This window comes from Osmerus mordax, chromosome 16 (assembly GCF_038355195.1).
Source record: "Osmerus mordax isolate fOsmMor3 chromosome 16, fOsmMor3.pri, whole genome shotgun sequence".
Lineage (NCBI taxonomy): Eukaryota > Metazoa > Chordata > Actinopteri > Osmeriformes > Osmeridae > Osmerus > Osmerus mordax.
The window spans coordinates 14287308-14310643 of record NC_090065.1 but is presented as its reverse complement, the minus strand read 5'-3'; the positions used below and the strand labels follow the sequence as shown (position 1 = coordinate 14310643).

General features: G+C 46.2%; 1 protein-coding gene across 2 annotated transcripts; it reads right to left on the bottom strand.

Moving 5' to 3' along the window:
* Nucleotides 1-12451: 12451 nt before the first annotated feature.
* On the bottom strand, nt 12452-22475 carry mylk4a (myosin light chain kinase family, member 4a). 2 transcript variants are annotated; one of them, XM_067253930.1, is made up of 15 exons: nt 21647-22475; nt 19043-19180; nt 18706-18802; nt 17868-18321; nt 17425-17756; nt 16976-17081; nt 15999-16092; nt 15714-15823; nt 15406-15547; nt 15224-15294; nt 14950-15078; nt 14719-14871; nt 14520-14598; nt 14338-14392; nt 12452-14111 (listed from the first exon to the last, which is right to left on the bottom strand). In XM_067253930.1, exons 1-14 carry the CDS (start codon nt 22112-22114, stop codon nt 14339-14341), a joined length of 2427 nt encoding a protein of 808 aa, XP_067110031.1. In that variant the 5' UTR covers nt 22115-22475; the 3' UTR covers nt 12452-14111; nt 14338. The 2 variants fall into 2 exon arrangements, with proteins under 2 accessions (XP_067110031.1, XP_067110032.1); XM_067253931.1 differs by lacking the exon at nt 19043-19180.
* Between the last annotated feature and the right edge of the window lie 861 nt (nt 22476-23336).

Sequence of the window (23336 nt, the reverse complement as noted above, 5' to 3'; positions counted from 1 at the left end):
CTGGCTGACAGGCTGGCTGGCTGGACACAGGCCTTCACCACAGAATGGAGAACTCTTAGTTGGCTCTTATAGTCCATACTCATTTGTACCTCGTTAAATGAGGTTTCTACAACTATTCATATGATTCCACTGCAAAATAAGGGAGCCAAACACTGCTACAAGAGTGGCCAAAAATGACTGAGGTCTAACTATGAGACAGGTTGTTGTAAGATTAAGCAGGGGGCCTCCAAGATGCTTTAGATGATTCAAATGAAGACTTATGAAAACCAGACCTGGGCACTTGTAATGATAGTTCTAGAGTGAAGGTCCCACCAAAAGGATGGAATTCAGAATTTGAAGTAAGTAAACAACAGCTCAACTGCTCCTGTTTAACGGAGCATTTACCTTCACGTGACCTGACTGAGTTGGCAGTTTGTATCACACGCCAGAGAAGACGAGGGGGCATAAGTGTCCAGGAGAACGTGGCACAAGCCAGCCTGCCATTATCTGCAAAGACTGTCCACGCCATGAGACATAGCCTGGGCGCGGTGGAGCGTCCATGGTTGGATTCCACAGACCCTGTCATCACCTGGTCCATGTTTAGTCTGGGTGTCAGTGTCTATCAGCTCAAACTAACACCAAAATATCCCTCTCTCCTTACAGACAGGGAGGAAGACTGTCCCGTGAAAATGAGATCCGGGACGTCTTGAGACATGCCAGGCACGTATCCCAGTCGAGATGAGCGCTTAGCCCCAACGGGTTTTTGGTGGGGAGGTATTTCATTTCAGAAAATATCATACGTGAACTCCAGTGAATTATACTCCTGCAATGAAAGTTCTGCATTTCTGGAACAGTCCACAATGTCAATTTCCGCTCAAGCTGAGGTTGAGAAATGACATCAAAGCGCCACCCTCTGGCAAAAGGCCTAATATGCAGCAGATTATGAAGTCCGTCCAGCCTGAAAATCTCTGTTGTCCTTCATGTTGCTTCTTCCGTCACTTGCTAAGATTCACAATGAGTCTAGGTATTAAATACGTCACAACTGAGATAAGTGTAATTCAAATGAAATCATATGAAGTAAAAAATGTTACATGCATCTACATACAATCTACATCCCCCCCCCCCCCCCAGCCCTTCAACTCCATTTTAGAACGATCTCTCTTGACTCTTCGGTCTCACCTCTCACGCGCTCCAGCCAGAGCCATGGTTTCAGGACTAATTGAATAAGCGGCGACCCTATGGACTACCTCTCTGTGGGACCAGGATAGCATCTGAAAGAGCTCTCCTCCGAGGGGCAAACACTGCCAATTTGGAGTCATTTCATGCTCTGCGCTCCGGCACACCAGGGGCCTGCATGGAGGCCACCCACGCCAGCAGACGAGCAGTCATTTATGGGCTCTCAAATCAGGCGTGCTTTAAATTCTGCTCTTTTCTCTCTTATGAAACGCAGCTGTTAATTTTCCCTCTGCTCCCCCACTCCCCTCCCTCCGTCCTTCTCCAAGCCAAACGGACGCTGCAGAGATCATTAATTACGGAGAACTATCTCGACACGCCGGAATGAACGTACTAACTCACCTTAACGGCAACTGCATGCTCAGAACGTGGCCTGCCTGTAGATGGGAGAGTTATCGGGGCCCGTATCAGAGACTGATTACCTGAATCAACGAAATATTCCACTAAAAGCACGAGGTGTAAAGTTAAATTACATCATATCTGATCAACTGAACCATTCATCATCATTGATCTAAGGAGATGGTGCACAACATACTGGTTTTACTAGGTAAACTAGGTAAAAAGGTTACTAGGGAGGTATCAATAAAGTTTGAATTTAATCAGATGCTGGATTCTCCAAGTCAGCTTCTTGCGAGTCACCTCCGAGTCACCTCTCCCAGTCAGAACCCCACTGGCAAGCAGCCACAGCAGTATTACATCAAATGAACAGCCTGAATCACCATCTTAATGATGCTTGCATCCATTATGTTCATTAGGCTGTTGCTTTGGACTGTTAGCGATTATGAAAATCTCTATTTACAGGCAGGCCGTGTGGCCCATACTTATGGACACAGTTCAGCTGAGCCAGAAAGTCTATTTATAGTCCTCTTGGTCAGTTGAACCCTGGCCAATGCCTCATGCTTTAGAAGCAAATGGATTTAGCAAGTCTGATTTAATGTCTGAGAGAAACGACTCTTTGTCTTTGGATCACTCGACTCAATCATTAGCAATAACAGCACAGAGCAGAATCACATAGGATTTCGTATGATTTCACCCCATCAAACAAAGACACACATGCACATATACACGCATTCCTCGATCTCCCAATATCTTGGCTCCTTACCCTGTCTACAGTTCTAATTAGGGCACTCTATCCTTGACTGAAATATGAAATTCATAAGCATCCTCATCATATTACACCCCAGTTCTGGGGCTTTAGGGTTCAGAGGAACCCTGTTCAACAGTGTGCGTTTTATTACACGCCTCAGTAATCCAGGAAAGGGAAAGCACATGTCCGGCTGAAATATGATCAATTTCAGGTTAGCTACGGATCGTTCCAATGTCCTCAAACCTCTCAATGAATCACACAAGTCTCAGCTGATTCCGCTTGAATAGCGTTCTTTTTCACGTGTTTTTCCGAACAGAAGAGTCTTCTTGAGGGAGTGGCCTTATGGAGTTCAGCAGTTTGCGTCCCTGTGTCTCTGTCAAACTGGTTATTAGGACTGAGGCATCCTCTGTGGTGGTATATTTCTCTTTCCAGCTAGAGAGACAAGTATGTCATTAGTTTACCAGGCCTGCCAGTTCTGACAGGGCTCCAGCAGGGAGTAGCTTCATTAGATACCTATATTTCCTGGTTGAGAGGGTTCCATCTTTGTCTTCCCCCCTTGGCGTATTAAACACAGAGACAAAACCCAGATGACTGGTTCTGAATCTATCCAAACACTGACTAAGTACACTGCTTTGGATGTGGATTCTGAACGAAAATAATGAAAAAGCCACTAGCGGAAAAATGGGTTCCCAAAGGACAATTTATCTGAGGAGAAGCAGCCTTCTGTCAGGCCTAGTCACATTGTCATTTTCTGAGTTTGTCCTGCTTTTGTTTGTATGGAAAATACTATTTCACACTACTGTAAGGGATTTAATTCTTTTTTGACGGTATTTGATAAGACAAACCTCACATGGGATGATGTGGCCGAGGATGGGGTAAGTATGCTGATCCTACGAATAACTGGTATACATTTGTACAACGCTCAGCGACAGCTCCAGTGGCTAATCTTTTGTCCGCCTCCACCTCATCGATCTCCATCACCGGTGTCAGAAAGCCGGAAACCAAGCAGTGGTTGTGGACTCCAAGGCTAGAGTGGAACAGGCAATACTGCTTTAGCAGCACAAGGAACTGCACACAAAAAAGATTTGTAATAAAAGTCTGTTCAGGTAAATCACTTTTCAACCTGTCATCGCCAGCAGGGGTAATATTATTGGAAACAGGCGGTGTGTCTAAGATGTGAATGCTGGCTACTCATTTCACAGTTCAAGCCTGAGCACTGGTGAAATCCAACGTTCTTTATAGATTATCTAGAAAGTACATTGAATTTGGTGGATATATAGATATAACTTTTTTTTCCCAGTCAAATGACAAGAACATTTACCATCCTGTCCTGTGTCAGAGGATGGACAAGCAAAGTCAAAAATATGTTGAGAAGTTGTCCAAATATGTCAATAACAATAAATGTTAACAAGGCAACCCACACACAACCCCACACCCATGCACTCCCCCCCTCCTTCCTGTCCTCTAAACTGTTAGTCTCAGTGCAGTCCTCTCTGTGTGTGAGCACTGAATCTGTGGGCTTTAAAGGCTTTCCTCCCCCCCCGGGCAGGAGGAAAAGGCTGCTGACGGCACACTCTCATCCCTTCATCCCTCCTTCCTTCCCTCTCTCTCTCCCTCTCTCTCTCTCTCCCCTCTCTCTCTCTCTCTCTCTCTCTCTCTCGCTCTCTCTCTCTCTCTCTCTCTCTCTCTCTCTCTCTCTCTCTCTCTCTCTCTCTCTCTCTCTCTCTCTCTCTCTCTCTCTCTCTCTCTCTCTCTCTCCCGCCATCCCTCCATCCCCCTGTGTCCTGTTTACTCTGTGCAGCCCTGCGGCCATGCCACCTCGGAGTCACTCCAGACCACCAAGGTCTTGGCGGCTGCGTGGGATAGGCCAGTGGCGGGTCCTCGCTATGGGAACGGCGGGGAGAGGTGCCGGAGTGGGCGGAGGAGCGGCGTGGACGGTCACTTAGCGGTGTGGATGTTGTACGTGAAGGACCAGGCTAGCCAGGCAGGCAGGGAGGAAAGGTATGATTAAACTGGACTGGTCCCTGACTTCCATCAAATGTGTTGAAGGCATAACACAGCAGCACATTGTGTGGCGAGGTGACCTCTGCTCGAACAGTAGGCCCATACAGAGCTGTGCAGCAGTTTCAAGTTTAACAGTCGTTTACGGGCTTCAACGAAGGGGTTATGTTGTGCACTGAGCAATGCCGCTCGCCTACACTGCCAGTAACTCTCTGAAAGGAAAGGTAGATATTCGGTAGTGTTTCTCAGTTACAAAATCTAAAGTCTAAACTGGATTTTCTGCTTCTCTGAGTAAACCATTTAAGTGGATAAGGCTCTCCATTTGGTGGGCAAAACTGTCCATACCTTCCGTCTTAAATGTCTCCTTTGGTTGTGAATGTAATGGGATACGTTATTTTGGACACTTTAGGAAAACAGGAGGTCATGTTGGTCTAAATGGAAGGGTGTTTTTTCCACAGTTTTGGTCGCCCTCTGCTGGTTAGATTGTTCTCTGGCGCTTGTCAGCATTTTACAGAGCTTGAGCAAAAGTTTACCGCAAACGCGACCACCGCTAACTTTTTTTCTTCTATTTTTGCCTGTTAAAACATGGGTGGTCCTCCTTACTGTACCATGTTGAACTCGAACCATGTAGTAGGTAATGAAAAAAGCAGTGGAAAAAAAACTCCTGTTGGGGTCATTCTGTCATCAACTCATCAGAGCACACAGCACTGGGCAAACGTAGCATGAAAACGTTGAGGACTTTCCTGACAGCGTTCATGGTCAGGACATTCTATTCTCCACCAGAATGGCTGCTATTGTGGGATCTTGACAGAGAAAGCGTTCTGTTTTGGAAGAGTTGTCCTGGTTATGAAGTGTCTGAGGGTTGTTTGAGAAGAGGTTGCCAGCTATCCAGACAGGGATGAGGAGAGGTTGCAGGAGCAGCCCTGGGAGGGGTGGTGGGGGTGAGGTGGGGGTGGGGTAGGGGGTGGGGGGGGTCGGGGTTGCAGGTGCGGGCACATTAACCTCCTCACACAGCCGCTCGGCACTCATTTCTGCTGAGTTTCTGGAAAGTGCGTTTCTGTGTGAAGGCAATCAGGGGAGCGTTTCCCGCTCTGTGCTGATGTGTGCTCCGTGGGCCCCAAGGCCCCGATGGCCTCCCAGCTGCCAGAGGGAGAGAGAGAAAGAGAGAAATGGAAAGGGGGAGACAGAGAGAGAGAGAGAGAGAGAGAGAGAGAGAGAGAGAGAGAGAGAGAGAGAGAGAGAGAAACAGAGAGAGAAACAGAGAGAGAAACAGAGAGAGAAACAGAGAGAGAAACAGAGAGAGAAACAGAGAGCCAAAGAAAGTGAGCCTGAGAAAAAGAGAGAAAGGCGACTGCTGAGAAAGTGCTCGGGCCCAAAGGGGGGCTACGGGATGCGAAGGCCATGGGGAGTGGAGGTCTGGACTTCTGGTTTAAAACATAAAAATCCTGCCAGTGTTTTACATACTTCTGTAAGTACTGTAGAAGCAGCAACTGACACAGACAGGGTCCCGCAGGGGTCTGTGTGTTTACTCGCGGACCGTGTTCCAGACGAATCCCTACTCTACATTCCACCACGGCTACTGCCACCCCAAGCAACCAGACAGGAAGCTCCCCTCCTCCGGCTGTCGCTGTGGTCATCCCCTCGCCTGGATGCTCTCGCCCGGACCAAGACTAATTGAGAGGGGGACATTTTTAAAAGCGGCTAAAAATAAATGGGCACTTTCAGGGAAGAAAAAAGAAGGAGAAGCAAACCCATTTGAGCCAACAAGACGAGCAGTCAATATGGAGTCTGAAACAAAGCTTGGATCTGGGTGGGAAGGGTGTTGTGGTTCCTGGTTCGTGTGTGTTTGTGTAGGGTCTTGAGGACTCTGACAGCAGCGGCAGGATGTGTGTGGGTCATTGTTTCTCACTAATGCCTCCGTGGCTCTGCTTCCTCCTATCCCACGGACCGCGTGGACCTCCATGCCCGTGCACACGCACATACACGCATGATCATTTAGAGATGAACATAGATGAATGAAGATGTTCCTACCGACAGTACATTTTTACAGAATCTGAACCAAATGCAAGATGGAAAAATTCTGTGGAACAAAAATCCCCATATATTTTTATATGTACAATATACAGCTTTTCTGGATTGTAACCCTTTTTTTATCTTAACAGTAATCCATTTTGAAATGGCTTTGTACAATTTCTTAGTAGTTTCTTTTGTTGATAAAGTTGTAAATATGCAATAAAGTATATGATGCAGCTGTAAACCATTACAATTCCATCATTTGATTAATTGGTTGAATCTTTCAGTGATAAGGTAGAGGCCTAAAATTGTCTCATAACTTAGTACATTCATTACTTAATGCCTTTTATTTATTTTTTATTTATTGTAGATGTTAAATTACCATGTCAATGTTCTTTACATGTTTTAAGGGTTAGCCCTAACCCTTTCAGATCACGTTAATCATGAAATATTCAGAGGAAATGTTGTCACATACTTAAAAATAATAGGTAGATATATAATGTTTCTTTTGCCATATAAGGATGCAGCAATTAACAAAAGCGCTGCTCCATTCCATAGAAGTGATGGACAAGGTAGGATTGTTCTAACAATAATAAAACTGCTGTGAAGCGGTATTTCCCGACGGCTATAAATCCTTCTGGCCTACCAGTAACAGCACAGTCATCATCCAAAATGCCTCATAGTAGCCGGCACACCGTAAATCTTGTGTCTGTGCTGCCCCACAACACATAAACGTCTCTTTCTTAAACAATCTCTTTGTGTGGTTAAGTGAATCTGGTCCTAAGAATGAACCACAGTGGTTCTGCTTCCTGTCTGTCCTGTCTAAAAGGAGGTTAGACCAGCCCGTTCTGACCAGAAATGCTGGTCCTAGAAAAGACCGGCGATGAATCTTATCCCTGTCCTGACAAGACAGTACTGCCAAAGATCAGTGATCCCACACAAGACTAACCGCTCTGCCCCGCCCGCACCCCACAACCCCACCCTCTCCTGTTCATCACTAGAAATAGGCTAATGGGGTTGAGCCAGGTTAATGTATGACAGACCGCACATCTGGAACCAACACGGGAGGGTTATCTGGCTGCACAGGCGCAGGGCGCAGAGAGCTTCACGACAGTCTGTAGTGCAAAGGTTGCATTCCCCACATCACGCTGGGCTTTTTTATGCATCAACGAGGGACAAATTGGTCCGAGCGAGAAAAGCCAATTAAAACCACCCGAGCCTGACTGCTTCTTCTCCCACTTCACCTCAGCGCTCTCTCTCTGACCCCGGCTCGTTCAGTGGCCGTGTCGACCGTCCCTGGTCCCAGCTATTCGGAGAATCTTCCCTCTCCCCGTCTGAGCTCCATCGTGGGAAACCTCAACCCCGCCGCTGCTAGCTAGCAGCTAGCCGCTAGCAGCTAGCCGCCTGGCTTGCCATTGGGTGCCTTTGTGTGGTGTTTGTGTTGGCTCCGGCTGCTGTTTTTGAGAGTCAGACAGAGAGCAAGCTGGGGGGCTCCTCCTCCCCCGCCCCCCCCCCCCCCACACACACACACTGTACGGTCCGGCCGCAGCGAGACCAGGACTCAGCTCATCGATCACTCAGCACGCGGAGGGAGGACAGACCCTGTGGGTGGGATGGGAGGACGCCACTGAGAGATGGATGTGTACTGTACCGAGTGTGTGGGTGAGAGGCTGGCGTAGACAAACCCAAGGCAGAGGTACGTTACCGGGCAGGGTTGTGGGGTGAGAGGTCATTTACATGGAAGGGGAAAAAAAGGATACCGAATATGTTCTGTTGTCTGGGTTATCTGGAGGTTTTAGGTTCTCGAGTCTCCTTCCCTGACTACACACACAGACTGTACACACACACACTGTACACACACACTGTACACACACACACAGACTGTACACACACACGCAATCCCTCAGGCAGCTTATTGGTCTCCTCCTCGATCCTTCATTCGTCGACTCATTAGACTGAGCAGCCAGGCCATGCAGTCCCAGACCCATGTGTGAACCTCAGCACACAGGGCTTCCTGATGGATCACTCCGCCTCTCCCTGCCACAGCGCTGCCCAGAGGCCTCTCAGCACGCCTGGCAGACTGAACAGAGACCCCGTGCAGGCCGAGGGGTGAGCCAAGGGGACGGGTAAATACAGGGCTGATGGAGGAGGGCCCCTTTGTGGGAGAGGCTGGCCAGCGGTAGGGCCCAACCTGGGGGATTATATGGAGCCACACAGATGAGCCAGCAGCAGGGGCCCTCTCAAATCATTAAAGGCTTCAGCAGGGCCATTTGATCAGCGCTCTGAAAACACTGGACACAGCAAGCCGCTGTGTTTCTCTACCACTGAGAACCAGTCTCTGTGTGTGTGTGTGTGTGTGTGTGTGTGTGTGTGTGTGTGTGTGTGTGTGTGTGTGTGTGTGTGTGTGCGTGCGTGCGAGTGTGTGGGTGGGAGGCCCCTGTTTTCATTTCATAAGTCATGTTTGACCGTTTGCCGAAAAGCAACTCGCTCATAAAATGTGCCGCATGTGTGTACTAAGCCACATTATTATGGATTTTTGTGGATGTAAGTTGATTTAAAAAATCCATCTTGCTAATCATGTTTAAACAGAAATTGCCCAAGCTGCAATCAATAATAATTGCTTCTTGATCATTTGCTTGGTCTACTCGTATGCGTTACAGCAGGAGAGCTAACAGAACACTGTGGGACGTGATATCACAACATAGAAAGACATCATATTATCCAGGTGGAAGGTGATAGATGAGGGTGCCCAGAAAGGGTTCATTGAATGAGGCCACTGCACCTTGGTGACAAACGTCCGCAGTGTTAAAAACAGATCCGTCACCCGGCGTGTTTCCAGCCGCTGGACGCTGCCACACGTGTGACACGTGTACTGCCATTAACTGAACATAAACGCTCTGTCTCTCCCACACACCCTGCATCCCCCCCCCCCCCCCAACCCCCCAACCACACGCAAATCAGAACCACCTGCCCCCTGGGTCCTCACAAACCCAGCTGGCCCTCTCTCCAGACCTCCATGGAGAGGAGAGGAGAGGCGAGGAGAGGAGAGGAGAGGAGAGGAGAGGAGAGGAGAGGAGAGGAGAGGAGAAGAGGGAAGGGGAGAAGAGGGGAGAAGAAGGGAAGAAGGGAAGAAGGGAAGAAGGAAGAGAGGAAGAGAGGAAGAGAGGAGAGGAGGTCTTGTTTCGAGTCCACCCCTGGCCCACCCTGGCCTCCCTTATGAGGAGAGCCAATATTTTTTAATTACGTACAGGAAACTCCTGTTACAAAGGACACTCTCCTAGTTGATCTGTGGGGAGGCTATGAGGGGTCGACTCTTGTGTTTCCCTCTCCCACGCACACACTCTCTCTTTCTCTCCTGCAAACATTGCTGAGGCTTGCTCTCTCCAAACGCGCCCCCCTCTCCCCCTCTCCCCCTCTCCCTCTCTCTCTCTCAGTGTGTTTGGATGTGTGTGTGGGCGGTAGGCGTGTAGACTGACAGGTTGCGGAGCATGCAACCCAGGGACTCAGGTCACTGCTGACAGCCAAGATGTCACCTGGACTCTCCAAGCACCTCCTCCCAAACCACCAGGCCTGCCCTCCCCCCCCCCCCCCCCCCCCCATCACCCTCACCACCCCCCGCCCTGCCAAAACAAACCCCCCGCCAGCCTCTGCAACAAGTAACCAGTCTATCCCCCCCACCCCACCCCCAGCAGCTTTCTGGAGCTGGCCCCTAACAGTCACTGGGGGACCACTGGTCTGAACAGCATGCTCATGTCCCCACCTCCTCCTCAAATCCCTATTCGTATTGATGTCCAAGACTGTTTTGTACGTCCGGGAACATGTTCATAAGTCACAAACAAGGACATGTAGGCAGACATTCAGTCGGTAAGCTCTGTTCTTTCTTTCCTTGCTAGGGTGGTCTCTAACTGACAGGAACTCAGGCACTATTTGTTATCTTTAGGCTCAATAAGTCCATCTGGTTTTGATTTGGCAGCTCGAGATCGCCTCTGGAGATGTGGATGGAGGGGACTCCGGGGCGGAGGATTGTTCTCCTCTTAAATTGAATTTCTCACCCTTCCAGGCCAGGCTTCAGCCCAGCGATGGAGCTGGAGCCTGTCACACAAAACTCCATTTAGCTCCCAGCCCTCGGGCTCTCCAACGCAACGCAGGAAGAAATTCTGGCAGAAATCAGTTTCACCTGTTCAGCCAAATGACTGCATGTTCAAAGTAATAAGAGCTATTAGCCAGATCTGATTCGCCCTGCCTATGCTTGCAGTGGAGGAATGGCTGAACTCTCCCTGAACCATTCCTGACATAAAACTCTTTGTGTCTGATGAAACCATGTGTGAAAATAAACAAATAATAGACTAAACAAGGTTGTCAGTTCTTGGTGGGAAGTAGGGGGGTAAATGGATATTTGCTGGTATTAGACTATTGATTACATCTTGAAGAAAATGTCCTTGTTTTACAAGTCATTATCACACGTCCTCATCCTCAGAAAATGGAAACTAACCAGAATTGTATGATTTATTAGACAACAGGGAGAAATGTAGACCAAGGTGTCTTCAGAGAGACTCTGTAGATTGTACCCACAGCATTACACTGACTACTGTCCTGCTCTACAACAACTATGGATCTACTGTGTAAAAGCTATAGACCTACTTACTATAATACGGCATTTCATTTCGATTACTGAACACTCTCTTTCCTACAAGCCAGCAGCAGATCACAGGATGTAATAAACACACCAGACCAGACTAATCAACTTAGAAAAAAGCACTGGATACGTCACAGTTAACTGCTGGGATAGACGCTGTCTATCTCGGGCAGTCCCCCTTAATTGTTTCTCATGATATCATGGAGCCCAGCAGGCCTGTCACTGCCTGGGGCACGGTCTGAGTGTTGGAGCGTACAGGATTGATTGTTGTCATTTGATTATTTCTCCCTGTGTGGTACAGAACTCAATTGAAGCTGAATGCCAAGGCCGGCCCTTCCCAGGCAACATTTTCGTAAGCCCAATTGAAATCCTGATGATGGGAAAACACACTGAGATAGCAGAAATGGATCAAGAGGATAAGAAGGTGATTGTGTGGATTTTATTAGTTGGGCAGTGAGATCTAAGATACCGTAAAGGACCTTTGACCTGTCTATCGCAGCCACCCGAAGGACATAGCCTGTCAGCTATATATAATCACAAGTATGTGTGCTCTGTTTTTCCTCTTCTCCAAGTGAAAGAGTCAAATTCTATCATTTGAAATACGTGTTCACAATGAAGACATTGGCAAAAACATGTTTGCATAGGGTGTCCTTCATGTTTGCACTCTAACCCTTTCTCACAGTATCCCTTCTCCTGTCTCTCTGTTTCTCAGCCCTTCTTCTGACCCTTGTTAAAATCCCTTATTCCCACTTTTTCCCAACATAGCTCAGCTAAACCACCCCCACCACCAGCACCAGCCCACAAACTCCAGTATTACGTTTATTTTCTCAGGTGAACAAACTGTATCGCACACACTGGCTCCCTCAGTTGCTTTTAATTAGGCTTCCAGAATCATCTGAGCTTTCCATCTTGAATGGATGCACATGTGTGTCTGGTGTGTGTGTGTGTGTGTGTCTTTGCTAAGAAACTACATGATTCGCAATGTGTAAATGTCCAACATAGCAGGGAAATTATAAATACAAAGTGATTGTGAGTCAGCCTGATGCTTGACCACTCGCAAATAACCTTTTAACCTTTAAAACACAAGTCATCATGAACAAGGTTTGTTTTCATTCCAAGCTTAAATCGGAACAGATCTTTTTCAAGGGTTGGTTTCTTGAGATATTTCAAAAGTGAAATTCCACGGATGGATAAACTGGATTTGCTAAGATCTTTGCCTTTGGGTATTATGGGGGCAAAGGTTTGAAGCTAATCCACACATCACATATCATTCATCTCTCTAGGGGTCAGGACCCTTGTTTCTCTGTCCATACTCGTCTGAAGGCGGAGAGTTCACCAGTCAAGGGTTTGTTCTTGATGGCACATTGTATTTGTTCAATGACAAACACATGCAGTCTAGTTTTTTAAATACTTTCATTAAGAGTAGAATAAGAGTATATCTTACCACAATATACAATGTACATAATTAGCCTAATGAAGATATGACATAGGATGTGTTCATTAATATGTTTATTTCACTGTTTGAGTCACAAGAACAAGTTCCACAAAGGTACTTCACAGAAGTGTTTGCTCCAAAATCCCAAATAATACAATTTGTAAGAAGAAGATTTAGATGTTATGCTATGTTTATTAAATGTTTTGACTTGCTACACACCCCAAAAAGCACACATAATTGTCTTGGTTTTACCCATTGTTGAGGACTAACCATGTTATGTTGTTTTGTGTTTACAAAGAATCCAATTGTTAAAAACAAGTAGCAACTATGAAATCAAGTAATTCCACACAGTCTACACAAATAAAAACTATAAGAAAAGAAAATATTTAACAAAAATGACAAATATCTAATGTTGAATGTTTCTTTACTCCACTTTCAAACGGTAACTAATAATTCATAGGTAGTATACAACAGCTACAGTAACCCTTCATGGAAGGTAGCATGAACAATTACAAGTACATTGGATTACATTAAAACACAATTACATGCATTCAAACATTTAATACAAATTACAAGAGACAAAACTGTTTATAAGTGCAAGTCAATAAGCACATATTTTTTTACATTTCTAAATATGTTGTTTGAGTATGTATTGATTTTAATATTGAGCTCATGCAAGCAAGATTACACAACAATCAAAAACGTTTTGATATTGACACAAATACAAATGAACGATTAAAAGAATATGGAGAATCATAAGACTTGAATTATTTTAATATAAAGTAAAAATATTTTTTCCATACACACAGACAGAAGAATGAAAAAATATAGGACATGACAACAAATGTACAAATTCTAACACATAATATTTCTTGACTGCTAGGATTAGCTAAATTGAAAAAGAAATGTTCAAATAAATAACAATATAAAGTGCACCTACAGCTTATGAAAACAGAAAACTGAAATACATATTTTACAAACCTGACATGGGCTGTATGGCCTCAGAGACCTAGAAATATCTTTATTCAGTTCCTTGCTTGAACGCAGTATCCTTTATTATAAATTAAGGTGGATGTCAAATGCTCAAAAACAACCAAAAAACGAAATCAGTCAAGTTGAGAGGAAAACTCCTTAGTGTACATACTCTTACATCATTCCACAGTGCCATGTGGAGAACAGTACTGAACCTCTGAACACAATCCACACTTTATCATCATAGCATACCACATTCCTTGTCATCCTTTGTGTCTAACAAGAATAGAAAGCAAAAGGTAGAGAAATGTGCACTTCTTGCCTATGATTATCTGCTCCACTTCCTTGTGGAGCATGTTTTATTTGTACATCAGTTTGGATAAGAAGCGACTGATAAATATCTAAAAGGTAAATGTAAACTGGATGTCTAATCTATGTAAGGGAAGAATCACTGAAGTCATTGCAGAACTATCAGAAGATCTGCTGTAGGGCTTAAAACAAAAACAAACCTCCAATTTACTCCAATTTAAGAATAATCAAACCACAAATCTACTGCAATTAATAGCAATGTATTTTTCTTCAATCTTTTGATACAATTTCATTTATACATTGACATAATACTTGATTGCCATGCAGTTACTTGATCAACGACAATGTGATAACACATTATCATCTTCACAGATGCGCAGGTGATCCTACAGGAGGACAGCAGGATTGGTCCAGTTGGCCACAGCTAGGGCAATCAAGTCGTCGCGCTGATCGAGACAGAACATGGATGAAAGAGATCAGTTTCAACCAGGACAATGTGCAACGCCGAGATTCTCGTGCCTCGTTGCGCAAACACTGTGTCTTGCTGCTCCCTGGTGGACATGATGGGGTACTATTTGTAATGTTGAACTACAACGATGTACGACGGCAGCTAAAACATTTTTTATTTACTAAACAGAGTTGGCAATGTGTTCACGTATGAACGACACTCACCTCAACTATCTGTAGGAGGCACGCATGAGGACCGGCGGGAACGGCACATTGTCTTCTGTAAAAAGACAGCGAAAAAGGCAATTACCACAAAGCTAGTTAATACCAACTTGCTACGGGTGATACAAAATGGAGACTCACTCCATCTGTAAATATCACTGCACCACCGCAACGTAGGACTGTACCTTTTCATGGAGCCGGTGATGGAGGGCCGAGTCAGAGAGCCAAGGATGCCTCAAGGCCTCTGAGGCTCCTATCCTCCAGCTGCAGATAAACACAAACAAACACAGGCAGTGGTTCATGCATCATCTTGATGTACAGTCTCTTGGAGGGGGGACAGTGGGACGAACAGACAGGCAGTCCCGTCAAGCAGAAGAAAAACACCTTTTGTTGATGACGAGGAGCTTGGAGATGAAGTCCTTGGCCTGGTCGGAGATGTGTAAAAACTCCTCTTCATCAAAGTTCCACTGACAGGCCAGAATGTTGTTCAGAGTCTCGTTGTCATCGTCCCCCAGGAAAGGACAAAGACCGCTGAGGCTGGAGAAGAGAGGACGTCTTTAATGTGTGTGCGTTCAAACTGGACCTCCGTGTGTGTGCACGTCTGTCTACACTTACAGCATGTATGCAATGACTCCCAGACTCCACATGTCTGTGTTGAAGGAAACAAAGTCGTAGTTTATCACCTCTGGAGCCAGGAACTCTGGAGTGCCGAAGTTCACTCGTAACTTCTCCCTGGGCTTGTATCTGTGAGAGGAGAATTGCCGTCATTCTGAGAGCCACTGGGTGTAGAAATGGGTGTATAAATCACATATTTCTACGTGTTCGATAAGTCTTACATACTTGAGGCAACACAAGTGAAAAGTATTACTGACTGCAAGTGGGGACCTACATTCTGGCAAGGCCAAAGTCGATGATCTTGATTTTATTTGTGACCCTGCTCACACATAGTATGTTCTCAGGCTGAAATGGACACAAAGGAAGGATTTAAGGATTCCGTTTGACAAAAGGAGACAAAATAGATACTGCCCTGCATGCATACAATCTATATTCCTAAAGTGTGGTTGTGGTTACCTTCAGGTCGAGGTGGAGGATGTACATCTTGTGCATGTGCTGGAGGCCCTCACAGATCTGCCGGATGAAAACCACCGTGTCCAGCTCCTTTAAGGTGTAGTTCTCATCAATGATCCTGTCAAAGAGTTCGCCTCCATCCACGCTGCAGATCAGACAAACACAACGTTTGGGAATCAGTGTGTGCAACTTATCCAAATCCCCCTTCAAATCCTCACATGTTTGGATTCTCTTCAATCAAAGTTGGACTGTCTAGCATTGGTTATATATGTAAAGCATAAACCAATTGTTTTGGGAGTTTGAAAACGTACAATTCGAGCACGAGGATGATGTCATTCCTGGATTCGTAGGCAGCGTAGAGCTGGATCAGGTTGGCGTGATCCAGCTGATTCATGACTTGGATCTCGTTCTTCACCACGTCCTGCCAAGCACACACGCACACAGGTATCATCTCACCGAGATTCAGAGAGAACAGTCCATTCACCTCTTTGGAGTGCACTGACTTTGGAGAAAGGTGTCCAGTGGAGGACTCTCCCCTTTTAATGTAACTACTGTTGTAGTATTTCAGCAGTCATGATCACAAGCTGTTTTTGTACCTTCTCTTTCTGACTTCTGGCCTTGATGATCTTGGCTGCCAGGGTGAGTCCAGAGGAGTTTTCGATGCATTTGTGCACCTGGCCAAAACGACCCCTTAGAATGGAAAGAGAGGCAAATTAGTCCAAAAGTAGTACAAGTGTCTGAATGACGTCTGTCTATCTCATTTTTCGGTTTATAATGTCACCTTTCCATGTCATTGTACTCCCCTACAGGCGCCAGTCTAAAGAGATGCCAAAACTATCACCTGTAAGCTGCAAATCCTACAATGTTACACTCTGGGCAAATGACCCTATGAATTAGCACTGATAGTAATATCTGTCACGGTTCAATGTCCTTGAACTGGAAATAAGATCACTTTACATACGAGAAAGTGCCAACGTTTTGGAACAGTGTTGTGTTTTCTTCTTTTCCATTAAATGGGAGTGAGGGCGTCTCTTTGAAGAGCTGGATTAACACTTAGTGATTAGCTACCATCTGGCAGTAGGAGTATGGTTTCACATGCCCTGAAAGCCTGGAGTAAAAATAACTGGGCTGACTCTGAAGCTATGAACAAGGTGAGAGGAGAGGAGGGAGAGGGTTACACAATTAGTCTTTGCCGGTGGTTGAGAACCTTGTTCTCTGCATTTGCCTCGTCTGATAAACTGCAAATGTTTACTCCTCAACAGGTCTGCAGACGCCATGTTGTCAGAGCAATCAGCTGCACTTGCACTGGGGACGTCACTACATCTCCAAGGCAACATATCAACAACTCTGTGGAGTTTCAATAACCGCTTGTTGCTAGGTCCGTAAAAACGTTTATTTACCTCTGCAAACTTTCAGGAGGTATACAAACGGATTTATTAACTTTTGACAACGTCTTCTGGACCAATAAGAACAGCGTATTGGTCCAATTATTACACTAGTATATAAGAAACTGTTTATTTTGAATGAACCAAAAGCTGAAGTTGACAATAAAATCCATCGATGGAAGCCTCACCCCCCTAGGATCTCCTGTCGGTTGATGGTGTAGAAGTTATTGATCTGGTTGGGTTTGGCAGACACTATCCGGTGGTTGAATGGAGCAGCCGGAGGGGGAGCAGTGTCTAAAAAGATATTTGGACAAAGGGGCAAAAAAAGGAAAACGGGAGAGTGAGACTGAAAGGTGAGAAGATGGAAGCCTTGGTTGTTTAATGAGAGGCATGTGGCATCAGAAATGCTACCTCATGATTGTCATAATCACGTTAGCACCCAGGCCTGCTAACACACTGTGGTAAGCATGATACACTTCTGATGTGTAACTGCCTGTCAAACTGCCAGTGAGCATGCTGGTACACCTACAGCAACGCAGAGAACAAGTAGGAGCAAACGACTTCAGTGGCTATTAAGTACAGTCTGTGTCTGGCCCCTCTATCATGTGCATTACTCACAAAGAAACCAGGGACTCACCGATAAAGAACCGTTCGACATTGACATTGTCTTCCCCTTCTGTGTCTTCCTCCTGTGCTTTCTCCAGCATCTCCTTCAGCTTCACCCGGATTTCAACTCCATCTGCCTTGAAGACCCCCCAGCCCTCAGACTCGGCACGCTGCTCTTCCTCCTCCTCCGTGTCCTCCTCCCTCTGCTCCTCCTCTTCCTCTCCGCGCTCCACCCGACTCTTCTTGTGGTCCTCCACGCCGAGGTCTTCCTCGGTGCCCCGTCGCTTGCTACTGGCGTTGACCTCCTCCATCTGGTCCAGCTCGGCCTCCAGAGATGGGAAGGCACTTTTGTTGTCTTCACGGCTGAAGTAGACGTTTCAGAGGTGAGAAAAGCGGACACACACATCGATACGGCAAGGCGAAGAGACAATGAAATGGGGTGATTAATACAGAGAGTGAATGGATTAGGAGTACCTGTCAGGAATGGAGTCTGTCTCGTTTTGAGTATGGGGACTAACAGGGAGCTCCGGCAGTATGACAGGTTCTGAGGGGTCTTCGGAGGAAGCGTTAGACTTGATCTCCTCCTCCTTCTGTTTCTCCTCTTTCTCCTTCAGAACATCCACCTCACTGAGCTTGCATTCGCGGAGATCTGTCTCGTCCACTGAAGCTGACACCTCTGTAACGCCCTCCTTCAGCCCGTCACCTGGGTCCTCTTCCTTCTCCTCTTCTGCCACAGGAGCCTTGGGGACCTCCAGGATGAAGTCGAGCAAGTTGGGGCTGAGGGAGCCCCGCTCTGGCTCCAGGGCCCCCCCAGCCTCCAGGTCCAGGAGTCCAGGGGGGAGATTAGGGTCTGATCTCTCAGCATTTTCCCGGTTGAGTTTCTGCACTTCTTCCAGCAGCAAAGCCTGCTTCTTCAGGGAGATGGTATCTGCCAAGGTTCAAACAGTGCAGCAGTAGATTTATTACATGTCAACCGCCTTTGTGAAGTTATTTGCCATGTCTCGAGGTTGCTGAAACAACCTAAGTATTGTTGTCTAAGTGTAATACTGATAGTAAATAAGGATTGGTGGTGTAATATTTTAACCTAACCTTTTAATCAATGCTCTTGTATCATTTTGTACTACTAGACCACTGTTGTTTATTTCTACAGGAAGACCATTGTGACTATCTTGCTGCTTTTAAGTGGAAGGGAACTTTGATCCCTGTTTCCTTTTGTTGTTACTGTGTGTCTATCGAGTGATTTGTGTGTTCAGGTCTGTGTGGTGCAAACTCCCGTTGACTTGAGTGTGTAGAATGTTCTGGATGTGAGCACCTGCAGGATCCGGAGGCTTCTTCTTCTTCTGCGCTTTCAGACCTTTCAGGCTCAGACGGGACTTGTCTTTTCCATCCTTACCCTTGTTGTCTTTCAGCTACGCAACAACAGACAAAGAAAATGAAGATAAAGAGAGAGGAACAATGGTTAATGTCTTTTTTGAATTGTGTATACTGTAGTACAGAAATTGTCAAACGCTTTAGATCTTCACAGAGAACAGTGCTGTACATACAATGTTGTAAACCTCGCCTTTTTTTTTTAAGGCGCATTCATGAGATGGCTCATGAATGTCAAAATGCCATATGACAACTGGCACTCGGAACGACAAAAAACCTACAAAGTTGCCGATTTTGCGGGAGGAGATGTAATGTTTTGGTCCGTGGAGGTTTATCTTGTGAGTGGGCTCCGAAGGAGTGGGTTCACATGCAGGAGTTATTTCTTGAGTCCCTTTAGAGGCTTTAGTAGAGGTCGTTTTCTGTTAAAGAGACAATATGGCAGTGCATGATAGGTTGGCAGGCATTGATTAGGGATGAGGGTTAAAGCCCAGAGGTCTGGAAGGAGACACGAGGAGGATAAACAGTAGAATATATGACGTAATACGGAACATTTAGTTGTGATGGAAAGGCTAAACGGCCACATGTCATGGCCTATAAAACAATTTATCAGTTGCTGTGTTCCTGAAAGTACTATGTACCTGATTTCAATGCGCAGACAAAGTTGGATGTGTAAAGGCCTGCCTCTGAATATTCATAGTGGATGGATGTCCATAGAGGTGCAAGGCTGTGAGTTTATAGCTTATCACTTGTCACAGTCAGTGGAACTCAATGTCGGCCCTGAGCGGAAAATATTACTCCAACTCAACCCAGAGGGACTCGATGACACACTCCTTTTATGAGCAGGTCCAAATCAAGGAGGTCCGTTGAGCGTGAGCGTGTCTTTCCTACGCACACAGCACTGTGTGGAGGTAAACACTGGCTGTTGGTAAAGCAGGGGAGATGTTTTGAGTATGGGGTTTCCACAGTGACGACAGCCAGAGGAAAAGTCGGAGGATGGGAGCTGGGGGGCGGTGTCGAGGCTAAAGTAGCTGGTGTCGCTAGCCAGACTTCTCACACCCCAGAAGGTGGAGACAACATGTGACGCGAGCAGTGACGACCACATGGATTCCTGACATTTTGAGTCACTCAGTAGCCGTTACATATGTATGTGTTCGACTGCATGGAAATAATGTGTGACCACGGTAATGATGTTTCAGGATATACACAGCAGCTTAACACTTGCTACATATACGTAATACCTAATCTGATTACACCAATAACAACTCTTCCTCACTTCTACTGGGAAAACATTCATCCTTATAAGAGGGCTATTCCTCTCAATGTCCTTGCCGGGTTCTCTCCTGTCATTAAAACAGCCCCCCCTTCTGGTATCTACACTCAGTGGAATGTGATGACATTTGGGCTTTGTGGTATATTTAAGTCTAGCCTTTGGTTTTAATGCCAGCGTGGCACTCACTGACCATCAGATTCTTCCCTGTCTGTGACCCTGTCCACCTGTTCCTGTGAGCACTGGACTAGCGACCACAAGTGGTCATTGAAGTTGTTAGAGTTAGCCCCGACAGGTTTGAGCTTAAAACACACAGTAGTTGGTTGAGGGCCTAGTAAAGAAGATGGAGAATCGAATAACTATGGAGCTAGACTCTACTCCGTCCCATAGGATGACCGTGCACCTAAAAAAGAATCGAACAGATTGAGCTTTCGACATTCTTCTACGACGTCCGGCTTATTTTCAGACTCTCACCTCTGAATCGGTGCCAACCTCGCTAAAACGTAGCACACACGATAAAGACTGGACCTTTACTAGAGCAACTGTTGTGGGGCACAGTAACCATAGCAGCACTTAAACTCACAGACATGCTTGAGATGTTGATGCACAGGTGAGTGAACTTAACACCAGCAATAGCTCTCCACAAAATAGGTCAACACCCAAAATAGGACAATTATGAGAGACGAATGAGATTCTTACTGTGCGGGGAAAAAAAGGTTCGAGATAGCACATAATGTGTCACCATGTGGATAGACTCAAAAGAGCTCATCACAAGTTTTGGACATTTGACTTCTTATATTCAGGCCCTTTTAGCCACAAACAGACTGAGACCAGATCCACATTCAGCTTAACCAAACATGGCCCATAATACTCCACCTGTGGCCCCGCAGTGGCCCTCTCATGCCCTCCAGGGGGTCCCAGTGCATGTCACATGCCTGTGAGGCCACATTACAGCTGGTAGGCATACAGTACAGGACAGGAGTGAAATGTGGGTTTTTAAAGTGGTGCAGCTTGTGCAAATAAGATGACGTATTCGTTTGCTAATGATCAACTATTAACTCAAATACTCCAGTACGCAATTGCACTCCTCCTCAGATTCGGATGTTGATGGGTTCGATGAAGAACCTACAAAGTGAATGAATGCTTTTCTCTATCTGCATTGCTACGTTGCTGATTAATCACATTGTCCTGCTTTCTTATGATGAAGAAGGAACAGTAAACCTGTGCCTAGCCGCGATCTTTGGAAATAGAACTCTTGACAGAGCTTGACTGCTCTGATCACTTACATGTTGCATGTGGTGCCAAGAACATGAAGTGCCAGATAAGGCTTCTGCGGGTAACGGTTGTAGCACCGAACACGTGGAGCCCCTTTTCTGGCATTGTTGGACAACCTCAATATATGTTAACGTGTTAAATACAATACGTCAATATTGTATTGTTTTGTATTGTATTGTCAATATGACGTCATCCAAAACCTTTTCATTGAGCAATGATGGAATGCAGCTTCTATGGATTCTGCAGCACTGACGTTTGTAAATATTAAACTTTGCCCTCAAGGATGCACTTTGTCAACCTTCTTGGTTCCTCAAGCAGAAAAATGTTTTCTCTTAATTCTCACCTTGCCTTTGTCTTTGAGCCTTTGAGCCTTGCGCGCGGCCGGCCCTTTGAACATCAGGTCCATCACCCTGGAGCTCTTCACTGTCTCCCCGATGAAGCCAATGACCTGCTGGATGCCCAGGACCAGCTTCTCCATCCCCTCCAGCTTCTGAGCCTGCTGCTGGGAGCGCTGGTTGACGGCAGACATGATGGAGCTCATCTCCTGGCACATTTCCCTCACCTCTCCCCCCGTGGCCTGGCTCTGCGACTGGGCAGAGGTCAGGATCACAGCCCTGGACGGGACGTGGATCTCCTCCTTGTCGACCTTGAGAGTCTCCACGTCCCTTTCGATGCCGTCGATGTCTTGAGACATTCCGTCCAGCCTGTTGAGGACCTTCTCTTGGATGTTGATGAGCCGGTCCATCTTGCTGCTCAGAGATTCGATTCGGTTCTGGATCAGGTCGAAGCCGGTGCCGTTCAGGTCCCCCATAGTGTTTACAATCTTGGAACAGGTGTGACAGGATCACGTCAGGACACCCAGCCGAGACAGACGAAGGACCAGCGAGGTCCGCGGCACACACGGAAAAACGGTTTCAACAAACGCAGCCAGTTCTATCCTTCGGTGCTCCTCTTCAAGTGGAAAGACAGGCTTATCTGAAAGCTCGAACGCAGGCAACAACCGATAAAAAAGGATTTCACCGTATTGTGTCCTCAAACATCTATAAATCCAAGATCCAATGAGGAGTGTTGGAATTGACCTTCCAACAGACAGAACTCTTAATCCCTTGTATAGCACCCTTGCACTATGCTAAGAGTCATCGGATCATGAGATTGTCCCTCCTTTTCGCACCCACTGTCTAATGTGGCTGTCCCTCTCCCCACCAGGATGGTATTAAGAATGGGATAAGTCACTCTGCCTAAATGTAAAACGGAACCACCGACGTCAGCAGGGGCCAGGCTATGAGAGAGAGGGGGGGGGGGGGGGGTTGGCATTGCTGGGGGCTGTGAGACACATGAGAGGCTTTCAATGTTAAGCCCACCATCGTCTACCGCCTGCCAAGTGTCAAAATGGCCAGTGTACACAACTCCACCTCGAGGCAGGGCGGAATTTCATCTGTAACGATGCCCTTTTTTCAACGTTTCTTGTCATTGTTCACACCCGAACGAGGATGCGTGTCACCGCAGCCGGCCATGCTTGCCGCTCTCACACGACATACCTGACAGGTGTTCCCCAAAAGAGGGAGGGGAACGAGGTGCCAAGGGGTTTTATTTATAAGTAGTGATAGACATGTTAAGGTCAACTCTAAATATCAAACAATCAGGTTAAAAGAAGCTCATGAACAGCTGTGTTTTGGAACGGGGCCGCTATGTATATTGATATCTGTCAGTCAACTTATAGCACATATGCAGTACAGTGTTCAAAGTAGCCTCTTTGGACAAATATCAGACTATTGCAGAATCTACGTGCACTTGTGTATTTAGAAGTATTGTACAAAGCCACCTGCACTGCTGGGTTTGTACCCGGTGGCATAGGTAAATGACACCAGTTGTAGTCTCTGGGAGAGATCTTCAGCCCCTCTCCTGAAAGTAGAGAGGGTTGACAGGGATGATTAATATAGTGTCTCTCCACTGACAAACCCATCCAGCTCAAGGCTTTGCACATGCTTACTCATACACAGTTAAGACAGTTACGGATCAATTTTAACTTAGGG